General features: G+C 44.2%; 1 protein-coding gene across 1 annotated transcript in view; it reads left to right on the top strand.

Annotated features, from left to right (window-relative positions):
- LOC103514467 (E3 ubiquitin-protein ligase hyd-like) overlaps positions 1 to 16,097 on the top strand; it is a gene marked incomplete at its 3' end in the record, with an annotated part of 49,955 nt that overhangs the window by 30,894 nt on the left and 2,964 nt on the right. Inside the window, exons 22-39 of the mRNA XM_026827427.1 lie at positions 1,168 to 1,385; positions 2,243 to 2,496; positions 3,364 to 3,493; positions 4,329 to 4,517; positions 5,330 to 5,535; positions 6,561 to 6,795; positions 8,022 to 8,195; positions 8,704 to 8,829; positions 9,059 to 9,324; positions 9,941 to 10,147; positions 10,359 to 10,584; positions 11,647 to 11,766; positions 12,539 to 12,850; positions 13,744 to 13,776; positions 14,226 to 14,320; positions 14,527 to 14,602; positions 15,099 to 15,396; positions 15,894 to 15,988. Of these exons, the coding sequence (XP_026683228.1) occupies positions 1,168 to 1,385; positions 2,243 to 2,496; positions 3,364 to 3,493; positions 4,329 to 4,517; positions 5,330 to 5,535; positions 6,561 to 6,795; positions 8,022 to 8,195; positions 8,704 to 8,829; positions 9,059 to 9,324; positions 9,941 to 10,147; positions 10,359 to 10,584; positions 11,647 to 11,766; positions 12,539 to 12,850; positions 13,744 to 13,776; positions 14,226 to 14,320; positions 14,527 to 14,602; positions 15,099 to 15,396; positions 15,894 to 15,988 (3,260 nt within the window). The remainder of the gene's footprint in view (positions 1 to 1,167; positions 1,386 to 2,242; positions 2,497 to 3,363; positions 3,494 to 4,328; positions 4,518 to 5,329; positions 5,536 to 6,560; positions 6,796 to 8,021; positions 8,196 to 8,703; positions 8,830 to 9,058; positions 9,325 to 9,940; positions 10,148 to 10,358; positions 10,585 to 11,646; positions 11,767 to 12,538; positions 12,851 to 13,743; positions 13,777 to 14,225; positions 14,321 to 14,526; positions 14,603 to 15,098; positions 15,397 to 15,893; positions 15,989 to 16,097) is intronic.

The raw sequence follows: 16,097 nt of genomic DNA, 5'->3' as shown, positions 1-16,097 counted from the left end.
CTCCAACAAGGTTCCTTCCAATCTCGAAACTATCTCAAGGCCCAATATAATCAGGTAAGTAACTACCTACTAACTAGAACCAACACCGGCCTTTCCTCCAACAGTTCCGCCACATCTCAATACTATCTCAGCCCCCAATATAGATCAGTAAGTACGTATCCCTACTAACGTAGACAACACCGCCTTCCTCCAACCAGTTCCCCAATCGCTCAAACTATCTCATGCCAAACTATAATCAGGTTAAGTACTATGCCCCTCACTAACGTCAGACTACCAACACCCGGCCTTCCTTTCCAACAGTTCCGCCAATCTGCAATACTATCTTCACCAACAAATAAAATGCAAAGATAAAACGTATCCCTACTAACAAGTATAGACACACCGCCTATCCATACCCAACAAGTTCGCGGCGCGAATCTCAAAATACCAATAATCTACAGGGCAAAAATTATAGTAAAGAAGAAATCATAGGGCTCTTAGATAATTACAAGGGAAAGTTTCGACAAACAATCTAATCAAGTCGCAGTGACGTTAGGGTCGTCTTATTATGTATAGCTCATGGCCCTACTTATACAGATACAATAACATAATAGGATATTCCCTTTTCGGGTTTAATGCTGCACTTATAATAGCAGAATGAATTAAGACTCTTCGAGTGAGAAGGTAACCAAGTGGTCTTCCTTATAACTGTTCTCTAGTGATCCAAGTCTGGTAGGATGCTGTCATCCAGCATAGTACTGCCAATATAGACGGATGCAAACAATTTTCAGGTCAACGGCTCAGATTAACTTAACACGATTGTCAAACTCAACTACTGTGGAAGGCGATCGTACTAAAGGAATACACCACAGGCGGTGCTACCACGATAGTACACATAAGCACCTGTCCAAAGGAACTACGGACTGGTGACTGCAATACCTTACTCAGATTATAGCTGAGATAGGAAAGAAAGCTATCCGCAATGAATGCTATCGCAAGAATCTCTCTTGAATTAGAAACAGAAGGAATACGTCTTACGTAATAAAAATCCACAGAGAACAGGTTTTATTTACAATCACTCAAAAGTTTTAAAGAATGTTTAACCTTATTAAAAAAAAAAAAAAAAAAAAAAAAAAAAACAATGGATTTACCAGTCTTTGACAAAATATTTATTTATTTTCTTCTCAGGGGAGGTTCGAACCTGCTGGCCAAGGAGAACACGGACCGGCTGGACATGCCGCCCCCTCCATCCCCGGCCTCTAGCACTTGCTCCGACACTGGCAGCACCTCTCATAAGCGAAACAAACGCGTCACCATACGGGAGGATGAGGCCGAGAAGCGAGATGAAGAGGAGTGGCCCCTGAAGGATGTGATATTCATTGAGGATGTCAAGAGTTTACCCGTGGGTGAGTAAAAAAATCCCCCCAAAACCAGTTTTTTTGGCTTTTTGGCTTTATGATTTTCTGGACAAAATTTGCACCACCACTTTCGTGTTCCTGGTAAAAAGACCTTTAATTTGGTATATAGGTCGACCAGGTTTGGATAAGTCCTTCTATGGGAACAAACCGACAGACAGACGACACCGAAGTGAATACAACAGTCCGTCCCTTATACCTTTTTATTACTATTGTAATAATAAAGGAAGGACGGACTAAAAAGCAACCTTCGGGACCGAGTGGGTATCAGACTGGGCTTGCACGCCGGAGGTCCCGGGGTCGAAGTTTCTTTGGCTCTGTGCTTGAGTCTTCCCGTGTACAGACGGGGTCGGCGTTTTTCGTCAGCCTCTCAATCAGCCCTAATTAGGGTAATTGCTTTGGGCTGACATTTGGTTCTGGCTACAAAAGTTTTACATGCTTGAGTCTTCCCGTGTACAGACGGGGTCGGCGTTTTTCGTCAGCCTCTCAATCAGCCCTAATTAGGGTAATTGCTTTGGGCTGACGTTTGGTTCTGGCTACAAAAGTTTTACGAGTCGATGCCCTTCACAATCAACCTTTGCTATTTCTTTAGCAAGCGAAATTTCAGGCTGGTATCCTCCCTGTTTAAAGTCCCCCACCAGTCCAAGTTCCAGTAAGCACACCTGTGTATCTTTAAAACTAATCGATTCTGCAGGTTTTTCTCACCTTCATAGATTGGGTTCCTCTGAAAATTCTGAAGATAACAGGGGATATACTACCTACATGATTTGATTGATTTTGAACTTCGAACCCATAGAAGGAAATATTTGATTTCAATCCCTCTCCCCCTCTTCTCCCTCCTCCCCCAGGCCGAGTACTCAAGGTGGACGGTATGTACGCCGCCGTCAAGTTCCCCTCCATCGCCTCCTCTGCCTCCCCTCTCTCCAAGGAAACCAGTGGCGGCCCGTCAGCCAGTGCCGGGGGCCAGAGTGGGGCCTCGGTGTCTGGGAATAGCAACGCCACCACGCAGACCACGCCCCTGGGCAAGGATAGCGTGGGGGCGGGCGATGAGGGACTGGCCCTGCTCCAGGACTGTCGACTGATGAGGAAGGACGAACTGCAGGTGAGTGGTAGAACAGTGGACCATGTGTGACGGTCTTTTGTCTAGCGGGAAACTGTGGGTCAGACTCCAAAAATTTGGAGCATCCACCCTCCCCCCTCTTCAAAATCCTGGATATGGCTCTGATTGTATACAAAATATCTCAAGAACGGTTTGTCGTAGAGCGATGAAATTTGGTATGATATCCCGGTATGGTCCAAGGACGCGACTGTAACAATTTGGTAAAAATTGGATAGTCACCCATCCAGTCAAAGCTTATACAAGTCAATGTTGCTTAACCCTTATTCTTAACCGGAAAGAGTACGAAAATATTCATATGGGAATATTTCAAATTATGTGATTTTTCACGCCCAATCGAATGGTAACAACTTTAGCGCTATACGACTAGTTATGGAGTACAGGTTCGAAATCCCCTTGTTGTCAACGATTTTTTAAGATCCTCGAAAATGCAATCCGAAACTCGATGTTGATCTACGATTTTCACACCATGATTCATTTCATTCACTTTCTGTTATTACTTTCTATTTCATTCTTATTGGACTTTTCCCATTGCCCAGGTGGTTCGACGTAAACAGCACGACGCGCGCGCCAGAGTGTTATCCAGCGCATCCCGCGTTCGCATCGCGGCCTGCCTGACTCCGTATCCAACATACTCACGCTAGCCGTAGACGGCGGGGCATGCACACCATCGTCAAAAATCGGCCGGTCCAAGCTAGCCTACACGGTGTTTAACGTGACCACGGCCCGTGTGAGCAGACTGTCCATTCAATCCGCTAGATACACAGTCGTTCCTTGGTTCTGGAGCCGAGTAATGTGTCCTCACGGGTGAGTAGTAATAGTGGGGCCGGGCCCAAAGCTAGCCTATAATAGAAGTGGGCCGGGCCCAAGCTAGCCCACACGGTGTTTCATGTGACCACGGCCCGTGTGGAGCAGGACTGTCCGTTCCCGCTAGATACACAGTCGTTCCTTGGTCTGGAGCCGAGTAAGGTGTGCCTCACGGGTGAGTAGTAATAGTGGGCCGGGCCCAAGCTAGCCTATAATAGAAGTGAGCCTGGCCCAAGCTAGCCTATGATAGAAGTGGGCCGGGCCCAAACTAGCCTATAATAGAAGTGGGCCGGGCCCAAGCTAGCCCACACGGTGTTTAATGTGTCTAGGGACCTCAAAACGTGTTTTGGCACTAAAAACTGACCATCGAAAATTTGACCCGATTACATTACTTTCCTTCCTATAGGATAAGGAAAGTAAAAACCTGTTGTAAATCCAAAGTTCTCATGTACATGCAATAAAATCTAGGACCCAATATGAAGTGTCCTTGGCTATGATGATACTTGTCTCGTTCGTATGAAATAACATGAAGTACAAATACTTTCATAGTGTTTGTATCTCTATTCATGTTTTTAAAGATTTCAAATAGACCCTGAGTCATGATTTCGTTATGTTAGATTTAAGATTTCGTTGGATTTCCTCTATCAAAACTAATAAGACTCGTTCCTCGGAACGGCTGGCTTTGCCTTGTCCTGTCTTTCTTCTCTCTTGGCTTTTGGAACGACAAGACCCTCTCTTTTAAAAAAAAACAAGTCCTTACGATGGTTCACTGCGGTTCAGGGCGAATTAATTAAACATGGCTAAGAGACCATCACTCCGGTGAATGGCAGATAATAATCATGGTTAAAAAAAAAAATCCGTTCTTTATTCTGCCATTATCATTCGGCTACAGCTGAAGCCGCTACAACAACAATGACATAAGACCTTAGCAGATACAGTTCCGCTATCAAGCCTCCAAAACAAACCTATAATACTTGTTTCTATTTTCTTCTTCTCTTGTGCCTTTTCAGCTACGGGCGACGGCACCGAATCAGTCCTAATACTGCGCGATGGCAACTCGGCTCTGTTCCCACTGGCTCGGGACTCTCTGGACGCAATACGGGAGCCTCCCTGGCTAGACCTGCCCCCAGTACGATGTATAGCTACCGGCACTCATGCGCTGTCTAGCGTCCATTCCAACTCTCTCAAGAACCAGGTACGTTGATATAAGAGCTTTCACCCCGACTTATTTTAGGACCAGAATCTTTAATTTTGTCTGATCAGGTTTTATTATTTGGGCTATAAATAAGGCCTCTACAAAATTTCATGCCCTCCTAGGTCTCGTAGGACTTTTATGAATTTATTATGATACATACATACATATCCTACATCGTTCCAGCTATGTACTGGGTCGATTAATAATTATTATGATAATTATGATCTATTTCTATGCATATTTATTATGATTTTTATGATCTATTTCTATACATTTATGATTTATGTAGGCACATTTTTTTGCTTCTCTTCCCCTACATTGGGCTATAAATAAGGCCTCTACAAAATTTCATGCCCTCCTAGGTCTCGTAGGACTTTTATGAATTTATTATGATATTTATGATCTATTTCTGTGCATTTATTATGATATTTATGATCTATTTCTATGCATTTATTATGATATTTATGATCTATTTCTATGCATTTATTATGGTATTTATGATCTATTTCTATACATTTATGTAGGCACATTTTTTTGCTTCTCTTCCCCTACACATTTGATTTTGGCTACAAATTTTACGAGTGGATGCCCTTCGCACCCAACCTTTGCTATTTCTTTAGCAAGGGAAATTCAGGCTGGTATTCTCCCTGTTTAAAGTCCCCCAGCCAAACTAAGCTTTTCTACTCCCTGTTTAACGTCCCCCAGGCAGACAAAGAGTTGTGTGGCTACTTATGCTATGGAAATCTGTGCCTAGATCTCCCTTCTATCTTTGATTTAACGAAGATAATGTTACCTTTTTTCAACCTTTTCTTTCAGATAAAAAAGACTCCGGTGTTCACAACAGCAAGGACAACATGGAAGCGGACAAGGATGAAATGGCCGAAGACAAGAAGAAATCCATCGAACTCATGATGCGAATGATATACCCACCCGGCTCCAATGCAGACTCTAATCCTCTCCACGCGATATGCTGTAATGATACGTGCAGCTTTACCTGGACCGGAGCAGAACATATTAATCAGGTAACTAATACACAATGCAGACTCTAATCCTCCCCACGCGATATGCTGTAATGATACGTGCAGCTTTACCTGGACCGGAGCAGAACATATTAATCAGGTAACTAATACACAATGCAGACTCTAATCCTCTCCACGCGATATGCTGTAATGATACGTGCAGCTTTACCTGGACCGGAGCAGAACATATTAATCAGGTAACTAATACACAATGCAGACTCTAATCCTCTCCACGCGATATGCTGTAATGATACGTGCAGCTTTACCTGGACCGGAGCAGAACATATTAATCAGGTGACTACTGAAAAGCCCCTTTCTCAAGTCAGTCTAAATAAGGTTTTGGAAAAAAGAAATTTGTTTGATAGAGGGAACTGTAACTGCTAAGGTCTTATCGTCCCGAAATCGAAGACAGGATAGGAAAAAGCCAGCCGTTCCGAGAAAAAAACTTAATCTTTTTGAGATAAAATCCGCCTCGGGTGACAATCGAACCCGGAACCTAGCGCTTACAAGCTATTTGTTTGATAGAGGGAACTGTAACTGCTAAGGTCTTATCGTCCCGAAATCGAAGACAGGATAGGAAAAAGCCAGCCGTTCCGAGAACAAAACTTCATCTTTTTGAGATAAAATCCGCCCCGGGTGACAATCGAACCCGGAACCTAGCGCTTACAAGCTAGAACTAGGCTGGCCATCCAAAGGAATTATTGCACCCAGCTCGCTTGGGTGTTTCATCGAGGTTAAATTTACCTGTCTCTATTGTGAATCTTTCGATATTTTTTACCGGGTCCTTGTGTTCACTTTTCCTCATTTCGACGTGTTCTATCTTATATCGGCATCATTTTATGACGTCATCTTCGGTTTTTCCTCAGGACATTTTCGAGTGTCGAACCTGCGGACCGACCGGGTCCCTCTGCTGTTGCACCAAGTGTGCACGGGTGTGTCATACCCTATTGTGTACCTTTCGATATTTTTTACCGGGTTCCTCAGTTGACTTTTCCTTATATTCAAATTTTACTGTATGTTTTTTTTAGGACATTTTCGAGTGTCGAACCTGCGGACTCACCGGGTCCCTCTGCTGTTGCACGGAGTGTGCACGCGTTTGTCATCGGGGTCACGACTGCAAGCTCAAACGCACCTCGCCCACCGCGTACTGTGACTGTTGGGAGAAGTGCAAGTGCAAGGCCCTGGTGGCCGGAAATCAAACCTATCGGTTCCAAGTCCTCGATAAGCTCATCACGGAAACGGACCTGGTTACTAGACCCAATAGTCGGTGAGTTGATTAAGTACTAAAAGATCGGTGTTTCACCACCGTTTTTATTTCGTAGTGATGAAGCAAAAAAAAAAAAGATGGGTGTTTCACCACTGTTTTTATTTCGTAGTGATGAAACAACTGCTACATTAGACGCGTGTGGTCTGTGTCGTAGCATGCCCATCCCGTAGTATGCCTCTCATCAAATGGGCAAGAAGAGACACAATAATTCTTTAGAGTCTGGCTTGGGGACTTTATACTTTTAGTAGACCAGCTTAGTCTGGTTGGGGTGCAAGTGCAAGGCCCTGGTGGCCGGAAATCAAACCTATCGGTTCCAAGTCCTCGATAAGCTCATCACGGAAACGGACCTGGTTACTCGACCCAATAGTCGGTGAGTTGATCAAGTACTAAAAGATCGATGTTTCACCACCGTTTTTATTTCGTAGTGATGAAACAACTGCTACATTAGACGCGTGTGGTCTGTGTCGTAGCATGCCCATCCCGTAGTATGCCTCTCATCAAATGGGCAAGAAGAGACACAATAATTCTTTAGAGTCTGGCTTGGGGACTTTATACTTTTAGTAGACCAGCTTAGTCTGGTTGGGGTGCAAGTGCATAGTTTGTCTGGAGATAGACACGATTTTGACGGATTCGGAGACAGTAAGTTATTACCTCGGCTAAGGGAGATCTCGAATATTTTATTTTATTGAAGAGATTAGGTAGACCTGACGACAGGTACATAGTTTGTCTGGAGATAGACACGATTTTGACGGATTCGGAGACAGTAAGTTATTACCTCGGCTAAGGGAGATCTCGAATATTTTATTTAATTGAAGAGATTAGGTAGACCTGACGACAGGTACTCCTATCGGTTCCAAGTCCTCGATAAGCTCATCACGGAAACGGACCTGGTTACTAGACCCAATAGTCGGTGAGTTGAATAAATAGTTGGTGTTTAGTTTTACATATATATCCCAAGAGCAAATTGTACAAAATTAGAAAATAAGCGGACTGTATCACCACAGGCGCTGTAAAACACCGAACAGAAACGTATGTGACACAGGTCCCGACCTGGTTACTAGACCCAATAGTCGGTGAGTTGAATAAATAGTTGGAGATTATGTAATGTAAATGCAGTTTCTTTGTGTTATTATATTGGTGCTCACTGCAGCATTGTAGGATTTTTCTCAATATCTCAATAATCCTAACATCCAATGTTTACTACCCGGGGGGGCTGCCTCAGTCCCCGTAGATCCGGAAAGCGATGATGCAGAGGACCTGATGGTGGAGAGCGAGTCAGACTCGGAGGGAAGCAATCCGGATGAGGGGGGCGAGCGAGGGCATTCGAGTCATCACCATCATCATCGCGGGGTGCAGAATAGTGGCCAGGAGCGGGGACCTGCCGGATCCGACACTGGTGAGTGAGATTTTTTTCCCCCTTTAGGCGCTTTACCACTTTTTTGTGTTTATTTATTTTGAATAACAATTTACAATACAGAGATCTTATCCTAAGCTAATATAGTAATAAACTTGCGTGTCGTTCGCGCCGTACCCTCCCGGGTTAGATATCTGTGTGAAGGCCTATGGTTTTTAGGTAAGACAAGGGTGTGTCAATGTTTATAGGGTCGTTGATTAGGGTCGGGACTGTTGATAGGGATGAGCGGGTTTGGTTGTTGAATAAATATCGATTTATAGGAAAAGGCTAGCAAGGAAGTAAGTAGATCACTTTGAGTGAGAATATTATATGCTACGACACAGACCACATGCGTCTAATGTAGCAGTTGTTTTATTACTACGAAATAAAAACGGCGGTGAAACACCCATTTTTATTTCAAAGCATGTAAATTTCAAACTCTTTCATTGAATTATTTTTTGCTTCTTTAAACTTACTTCAACTTATTATGTACTACTTTGTGTTCTCACAGGATCGAGTGCGACCTATGGTAAAGACGCTGTGAGTGAACCGTACGAGCGATGTGTCAATGCCCATGCCGCCCTGTCTGCAATATGCAAGAGCCAAGTCCTGGCTCCCTATATGATAGAACTACTCAGTGCCAAGTAAGTAATAAATAAATAAATGTCTTTTCTTTGTGTTACTATATCACAACTTCCTGATTCAATAATAATAATAGTGCGCGTAGGACTGAAAAGTCCCTTTACTCCAGCAGTAGGCTACTACTATTATTGCGGTCAAATTATCAAATTATATTGAGGATAAAATTCCATACCTCGGCTGGGATTCAAAGTTTAGTAGAGATACTAATGTTTTTTTTTCTTCAGGTGTCCGAGCGATGATGCTGAGTGGAGCCTCTTCACTAGCCAACCCTGGCGGATCAAGTGGAACCACAAGCACGTCAGGTCCTGCAGGTGTCCGAGCGATGATGCTGAGTGGAGCCTCCTCACTAGCCAACCCTGGCGGATCCAATGGAACCACAAGCAGTTCAGGTCCTGGCGTTATAGAAGATGAAACCTATTTGAAATCCCAGAGTGGTACCGCCCTGCTGGATAAATTCACACATTGTCTACTTGTCAAATGTAGCAACGAGGTAAGGAAACAAAGAAATTTTACGTAGAATAATAATATGCTATTTGAAATCCCAGAGTGGTACCGCCCTGCTGGATAAATTCACACATTGTCTACTTGTCAAATGTAGCAACGAGGTAAGGAAACAAGAGAAAGAAATTTTACGTAGAATAATAATGTGCAATATCAATGGGGGTTCTCATTTGAAATTCCAAAGTTGGTACCAAGTTTAGTTTGCGAACTTGTTCGCAAATTTCAACAATGACATGTAAATGCGCATAGCGACCGGTGCCAGCATGGTAGGTAAACATTGGTTGTTAGGATTATTGAGATATGTATTGGGAAAAATCCAACAATGCTGCAGTGAGCACCAAAGTTGTGACATAATAACACAAAGAAATTGCATTTACAATAAAAATGGGGGTTCTCATTTGAAATTCCAAAGTTGGTACCAAGTTTAGTTTGCGAACTGATTCGCAAATTTCAACAATATCGGCGAAAAATTATTTGCACAAATCAAAGAGACACGGTTTGTTATTATTTTTATTTTGCGAAAATTCCAACAGATTCGGAGCAATTTGAGTGTGGGTTATACATTGGTGGACACCCTGTATATAAATATTTCTTCTCGCCCTCAGATGTTGAACCGTCTCCTGGGCACTCTGCTGCGCGAAATGCAAAGTCCGGGTGCGCGTGGCGCAGAGGCCGTACTCGTGGCGCGCCGGTTCGTGCGCTCCGTGATCCGAATATTCGTCATCTGTTCCGTGGAAATGGCGCCCGTGTCCGGCAAACGACGCAGCGGCTCTCTGGCCGCCCCTCTAGTCAAAGCCAAGCATGTGTTTCAGGTAAGATTTGCCGCCATCTGCGATTGAAAAAGAAGAAAAACTAAAATAACCTAATAATAAAAATTATGTTAAAAAAAAAATAAAAATAAAAAAAATATGCATCGTCAGGGATCGAACCCACGCCCTCCCGATTACCAGGCGAGCGTCTTGACCACTACACCACCAAGGCAGGTCTTTAACTTTCACATATTGCTTCCTCTCTCCCATTCAGGTGCTCATTAAGCTCGGCATCGAGGAACTCTGTGAGACGGCGGACTCGCTCATTGCTCCCGTACGTTTGGGCGTGTCCCGGCCCACTCCCCCGTTCACTCTGTCCTCTTCCACGCTCGATGTAATCAGCGGGAGCGAAGAGCTGTTCTCCGTCGAACCTCTGGCTAGTGCTTCCTCAAACGGGAGCTATCATAGGAGCTCGGCACTGAGGTCGGCCCCGCGTGGAGGTAAGAATTTTCGCCATACTAGTTTTTACATTATGGTGCTAATTCCAATTTTGTCTGGCTGGGGGACTTTAAACAGGGAATAGACCAGCCTAGTCTGGCTGGGGGAAGTTAAATAGAGTAGGCCAGATTAGTCTGGCTGGGGTACTTTAAACAGGGAGTAGACCAGTTTAGTCTGGCTGGGGGGAGCTATCATAGGAGCTCGGCACTGAGGTCGGCCCCGCGTGGAGGTAAGAATTTTCGCCATACTCTTTTTCACATTATGGTGCAAATTCCAATTTTGTCTAGCTGGGGGACTTTAAACAGGGAGTAGACCAGCCTAGTCTGGCTGCGGGACTTTAAATAGGGAGTAGACCAGATTAGTCTGGCTGGGGGACTTTAAACAGGGAGCAGCCCAGCTTAGTCTGGCTGGGGGACTTTAAACAGGGAGTAGACCAGCTTAGTCTGGCTGGGGGACTTTAAACAGGGAGTTGACCAACCTGAAATTTCCCTAAAGAAATAGCAAAAGTTGAGTACGAAGGGCATTGACTCGTAAAACTTTTGTAGCCAAAACCAAATTTCAGCCCAAAACAATTACCCCAGGGCTGATTAAAAGGCTGACGAAAAACGCCGACCCCGTCTGAACACGAGAAAAGGAGAAGAAGAAGACTTGATGGCTGGGGTACTTTAAACAGGGAGTAGACCAGCCTGAAATTTCCCTAAAGAAATAGCAAAGGTTGAGTACGAAGGGCATCGACTCGTAAAACTTTTGTAGCCAAAACCAAATGTCAGCCCAAAACAATTACCCCAGGGCTGATTGAAAGGCTGACGAAAAACGCCGACCCCGTCTGAACACGGGAAAAGGAGAAGAAGAAGACTTGTAGTATATAGTCCACTGAACTACCACTACTTTTGTAGCCAAAACCAAATGTCAGCCCAAAACAATTACCCCAGGGCTGATTGAAAGGCTGACGAAAAACGCCGACCCCGTCTGAAGACGGGAAAAGGAAAAGAAGAAGACTTGTAGTATATAGTCCACTAGACTAGACTACCACTTTAACATGGATTTGTTGCTCTCTCTTACAGGTAGTAATCAGGAGTCTGGTGTAGCACGGGGCAGAGGAGGAACATCACATGCTTTCTCCCTAAATCATTCGACATATAGTTTGTCTGGAGATAGACACGATTTTGACGGATTCGGAGACAGTAAGTTATTACCTCAGCTAAGGGAGATCTCGAATATTTTATTTAATTGAAGAGATTAGGTAGACCTGACGACAGGTACACCTGATCAGGTCTACCTGATACCCGACGACAGGTACATCTGGTGTAGCACGGGGCAGAGGAGGAACATCACATGCTTTCTCCCTAAATCATTCGACATATAGTTTGTCTGGAGATAGACACGATTTCGACGGATTCGGTGATAGTAAGTTATTACCTCGGCTAAGGGAGATCTCGAATATTTTATTTAATTGAAGGTAGACCCGACGACAGGTACTCGGTACTCCTGATCAGGTCTACCTGATAGTGTGTGCTCATCAGGTAGACCTGACAGATAGACCTTTTCAATTGTACCTGTTAGTTCTACGTGATAATGAGTGACTGGCCTTAGTAATGCTGTGTTATTCACAAAAGTTGTAACGAAGCTCTGCTTTACAGGTACATAATAATAATAGTGCTTATTTAAACTGCTCGCAAAGGACTGAAAAGTCCCTTTACTCCAGCAGTAGGCTACTTATTATTGTGGTCAAATGCTCAAAATAAATTGAGGATAAAATTCCATACCTCGGCTGAGATTGAACCCACGCCCTTCTGTTTACCAGGCGAGCGCCTTGATTTGATTGCCTGCTTTATCAATCAATCAATTTTTATTTTGTACAAATATACAATTGTATGTGGTACAATGTTAAGACTAAACTAAAACTAAATCTATAATAATAAACATTTAACATTTTGGATCATTTTCTCTCCTCAGATCTAACAGTGTTCGGTATGGACGTGGAGTCGGGTGCGGGGGGCAGTGGCGTAGGGAACGGAGTGGAGGGGTCGGCCAGTGTCAGTGCCGAAGTGTCGGTGGCCGGGGACAGCTCAGTACCCGGGGGGGCTGCCTCAGTCCCCGTAGATCCGGAAAGCGATGATGCAGAGGACCTGATGGTGGAGAGCGAGTCAGACTCGGAGGGTAGCAATCCGGATGAGGGGGGCGAGCGAGGGCATTCGAGTCATCACCATCATCATCGCGGGGTGCAGAGTAGTGGCCAGGAGCGGGGACCTGCCGGATCCGACACTGGTGAGTGAGATTTTTTTCCCCCCTTTAGGCGCTTTAACACTTTTTTGTGTTTATTTATTTTGAATAACATTTAACAATACAGAGATCTTATCCTAAGCTAATATAGGAATAAACTTGCGTGTCGTTCGCGCAGTACCCTCCCGGGTTAGATATCTGTGTGAAGGCCTATGGTTTTCAGGTAAGACAAGGTTGTGTCAATGGTTATAGGGTCGTTGATTAGGGTCGGGACTGTTGATAGGGATGAGCGGGTTTGGTTGTTGAATAAATATCGATTTACAGGAAAAGGCTAGCAAGGAAGTAAGTAGATCACTTTGAGTGAGAATATTATATTATTATTTTTTTGTTGAGATGTTTCATAGAGGGAACTTTAACTGCTAGGGTCTTATCGTCCTGAAATCGAAGAGAGAAGGAAAACAGGATAGGAGAAAGCCAGCTGTTCCGAGAAGGAACATTATCCCATCAGGATAAAATCCGCCACGGGCGGGAATCACAGAGTTCCTACAAATGTTACGAGTGGCCTGATCAGGTCTACCTGATAGTGTGTGCTCATCAGGTAGACCTGACAGATAGACCTTTTCAATTGTACCTGTTAGTTCTACGTGATAATGAGTGACTGGCCTTAGTAATGCTGTGTTAGTCACAAAAGTTGTAACGAAGCTCTGCTTTACAGGTACATAATAATAATAGTGCTTATTTAAACTGCTCGCAAAGGACTGAAAAGTCCCTTTACTCCAGCAGTAGGCTACTATTATTATTGTGGTCAAATGCTCAAATTGAATTGAGGATAAAATTCCATACCTCGGCTGAGATTGAACCCACGCCCTTCTGTTTACCAGGCGAGCGCCTTGATTTGATAGCCCGCTTTAACATTTTGGATCATATTCTCTCCTCAGATCTAACAGTGTTCGGTATGGACGTGGAGTCGGGTGCGGGGAGCAGTGGCGTATATTAGCCTACACGTAGGCTGATAAAGTCTACACGGTAGGCGAAACTCGAGTCGGATGAGAGTCAGCAATTCAGTATCCAAGAAACATATACCGAGTCTTCCATCAAGATAAGTAGTGCTTCAGTTAGAGTTTGGCTGGGGGACTTGAAACCAGCTTGGCCAGGTTTAGGATACAAAGGGTTTATTATACTCAAAGGGAAAAGCACAGGTTTCCATGATGGTTGACTGCGGTTCGGGACGGTCCAAGTAATTTTTGCTATGGACCATTTACCTCCTTCGTTGCAGCTACACCGCTACAATTACAACAATAACTTTTAACAGGGAGGAAATATCATCTCATATAGAAGAGGAAGATGAGTTGGCCTCCTGAGGCCTATGATTAACCTCCTGAGGTCTATGATTAATATGTATTGTGGTTCTTTCTTCCAGATGTAGACATGAAAGACAGACTGGGTGATGGAATGAATGATCCACCTAGCTCCTTATCAGAAGAGCCTGTACCTACGTTGAGTTGGCCTCCTGAGGCCTATAAATTTCTTGACCCCGCCGGGAATCGAACCCGGGTCTCCCGCGTGCAAGGCGAGTGCAGTGACCACTACGCCATGGGAGCTGACGTTGGAGATTATTGGTTAGGTTTATATTAGCCTACACGTAGGCTGATAAAGTCTACACGGTAGGCGAAACTCGAGTCGGATGAGAATCAGCAATTCAGTATCCAAGAAACATATAGGAGGCCTACGATTCGGCCTCGGGGGATGACGATATTCTCAGTTTGTCCAGTGGAAACAAACTGCCGCGCCATAGCGGTAAGTATTGAGCGGCAAATAAGTAATTATAGTGGTCAGAAGGTCCCGGGTTCGAATCTCACCATCGCATCGACAAAAATTTGTACTCGTTTTTCGATTGCAAATATTTCTTATTAGCCTACACGTAGGCTGATAAAGTCTACACGGTAGGCGAAACTCGAGTCGGATGAGAGTCAACAATTCAGTATCCAAGAAACATGTAACGAGTCTTCCATCAAGATAAGTAGTGCTTCAGTTAGAGTTTGGCTGGGGGACTTAAAACCAGCTTGGCCAGCTTTAGGATACAAAGGGTTTATTATACTCTAAGGGAAAAGCACAGGTTTCCATGATGGTTGACTGCGGTTCGGGACGGTCCAAGTAATTTTTCTAATGGACCATCTGCCCCCTTCCTTGCAGCTACACCGCTACAATTACACCAATAACTTTAAACAGGGAGGATACCAGCCTGAAATATCATCTCATATCTCATCCCATTGTTCCTCTTTCTCTTTCACAGGGGCGAAAACATTCTCCTCTTCCTGGTGCAAACCGTGGGACGTCAGAGTATTGAACAGCGCCAGTACCGATCTCGTCCGCCAGGTCGCGCTTCGTCTGCGCCTCAGGCCGGGGGTTCGCGCTCCAAGGCAGGCCCGGCCTCGTCCAGTAGCGCGGAGTTGGAGTTGGACATGCCCGAGCATGACTTGGAACCACCGCGCTTTGCGCGTCGCGCGCTCGACCACATCCGAAGCGGGAGACACAGACGAGGGTGACACGGAAGAGTTTGTACTCAATGATGAACAACTAGAGAGAAGAACGTAAGTACTTATTAGTCTGGCTGAGGGACTATAAACAGAGAGTCGATCAGCGTCTAGCTAGGGGACTATAAACAGGGAGTAATGGTAATATAATTAGTTTACTTTTATTGGAGATAATTAACATAAATCACAATTATTGATAGAGAAAAACATCAAAAGTACAAGTAATAATGGGGGTACAATAAATAGTTGTTATTTTTTGCTTGTCAATTGTTCGTTCTTTAGTAAACTAGTCCAAATTTCCTTATGGCACATCAATAGCGAAGGTTGAGTGCCAAGGGCATCCACTCGTAAAATTTTGTTTAGCCCAAAACCAGTTAGCTTCAAAGCGATCACTCTAAAGCTGATTGAGAGGCCGACGACAAACGCCGACCCCATCTGAACATGGGAAAAGGCGAAGAAAAAGACTGTTCTGTTTCTACTTTGGTTTATTTTACGAGGAAACCTTACATATTAAATTTTTGTGGTGGTAATTTTGTTTTCATTTTATTTTTCAGAACCAGTTCAGGAGGTCTGGGCAATAGAACCAATTTGGCGCCTCAGTCCATGCAGTGGGCAATTAGAAATAGAGATAGCACAGCGAGATCCACAGGTAAGTTCTATATTTTCCAAGCTAATTTGGCTGACTACACTCTCTAGAATATCAAGCAAGTATTTCTCTTTATTTCTGAGCTGAGGTCCATTCTATCTATTGGATTGTC

This window comes from Diaphorina citri, unplaced genomic scaffold (genome assembly GCF_000475195.1).
Source record: "Diaphorina citri unplaced genomic scaffold, Diaci psyllid genome assembly version 1.1 scaffold1147, whole genome shotgun sequence".
Classification (NCBI taxonomy): Eukaryota; Metazoa; Arthropoda; class Insecta; order Hemiptera; family Psyllidae; genus Diaphorina; species Diaphorina citri.
This window is presented reverse-complemented; position numbering and strand designations above follow the sequence as displayed.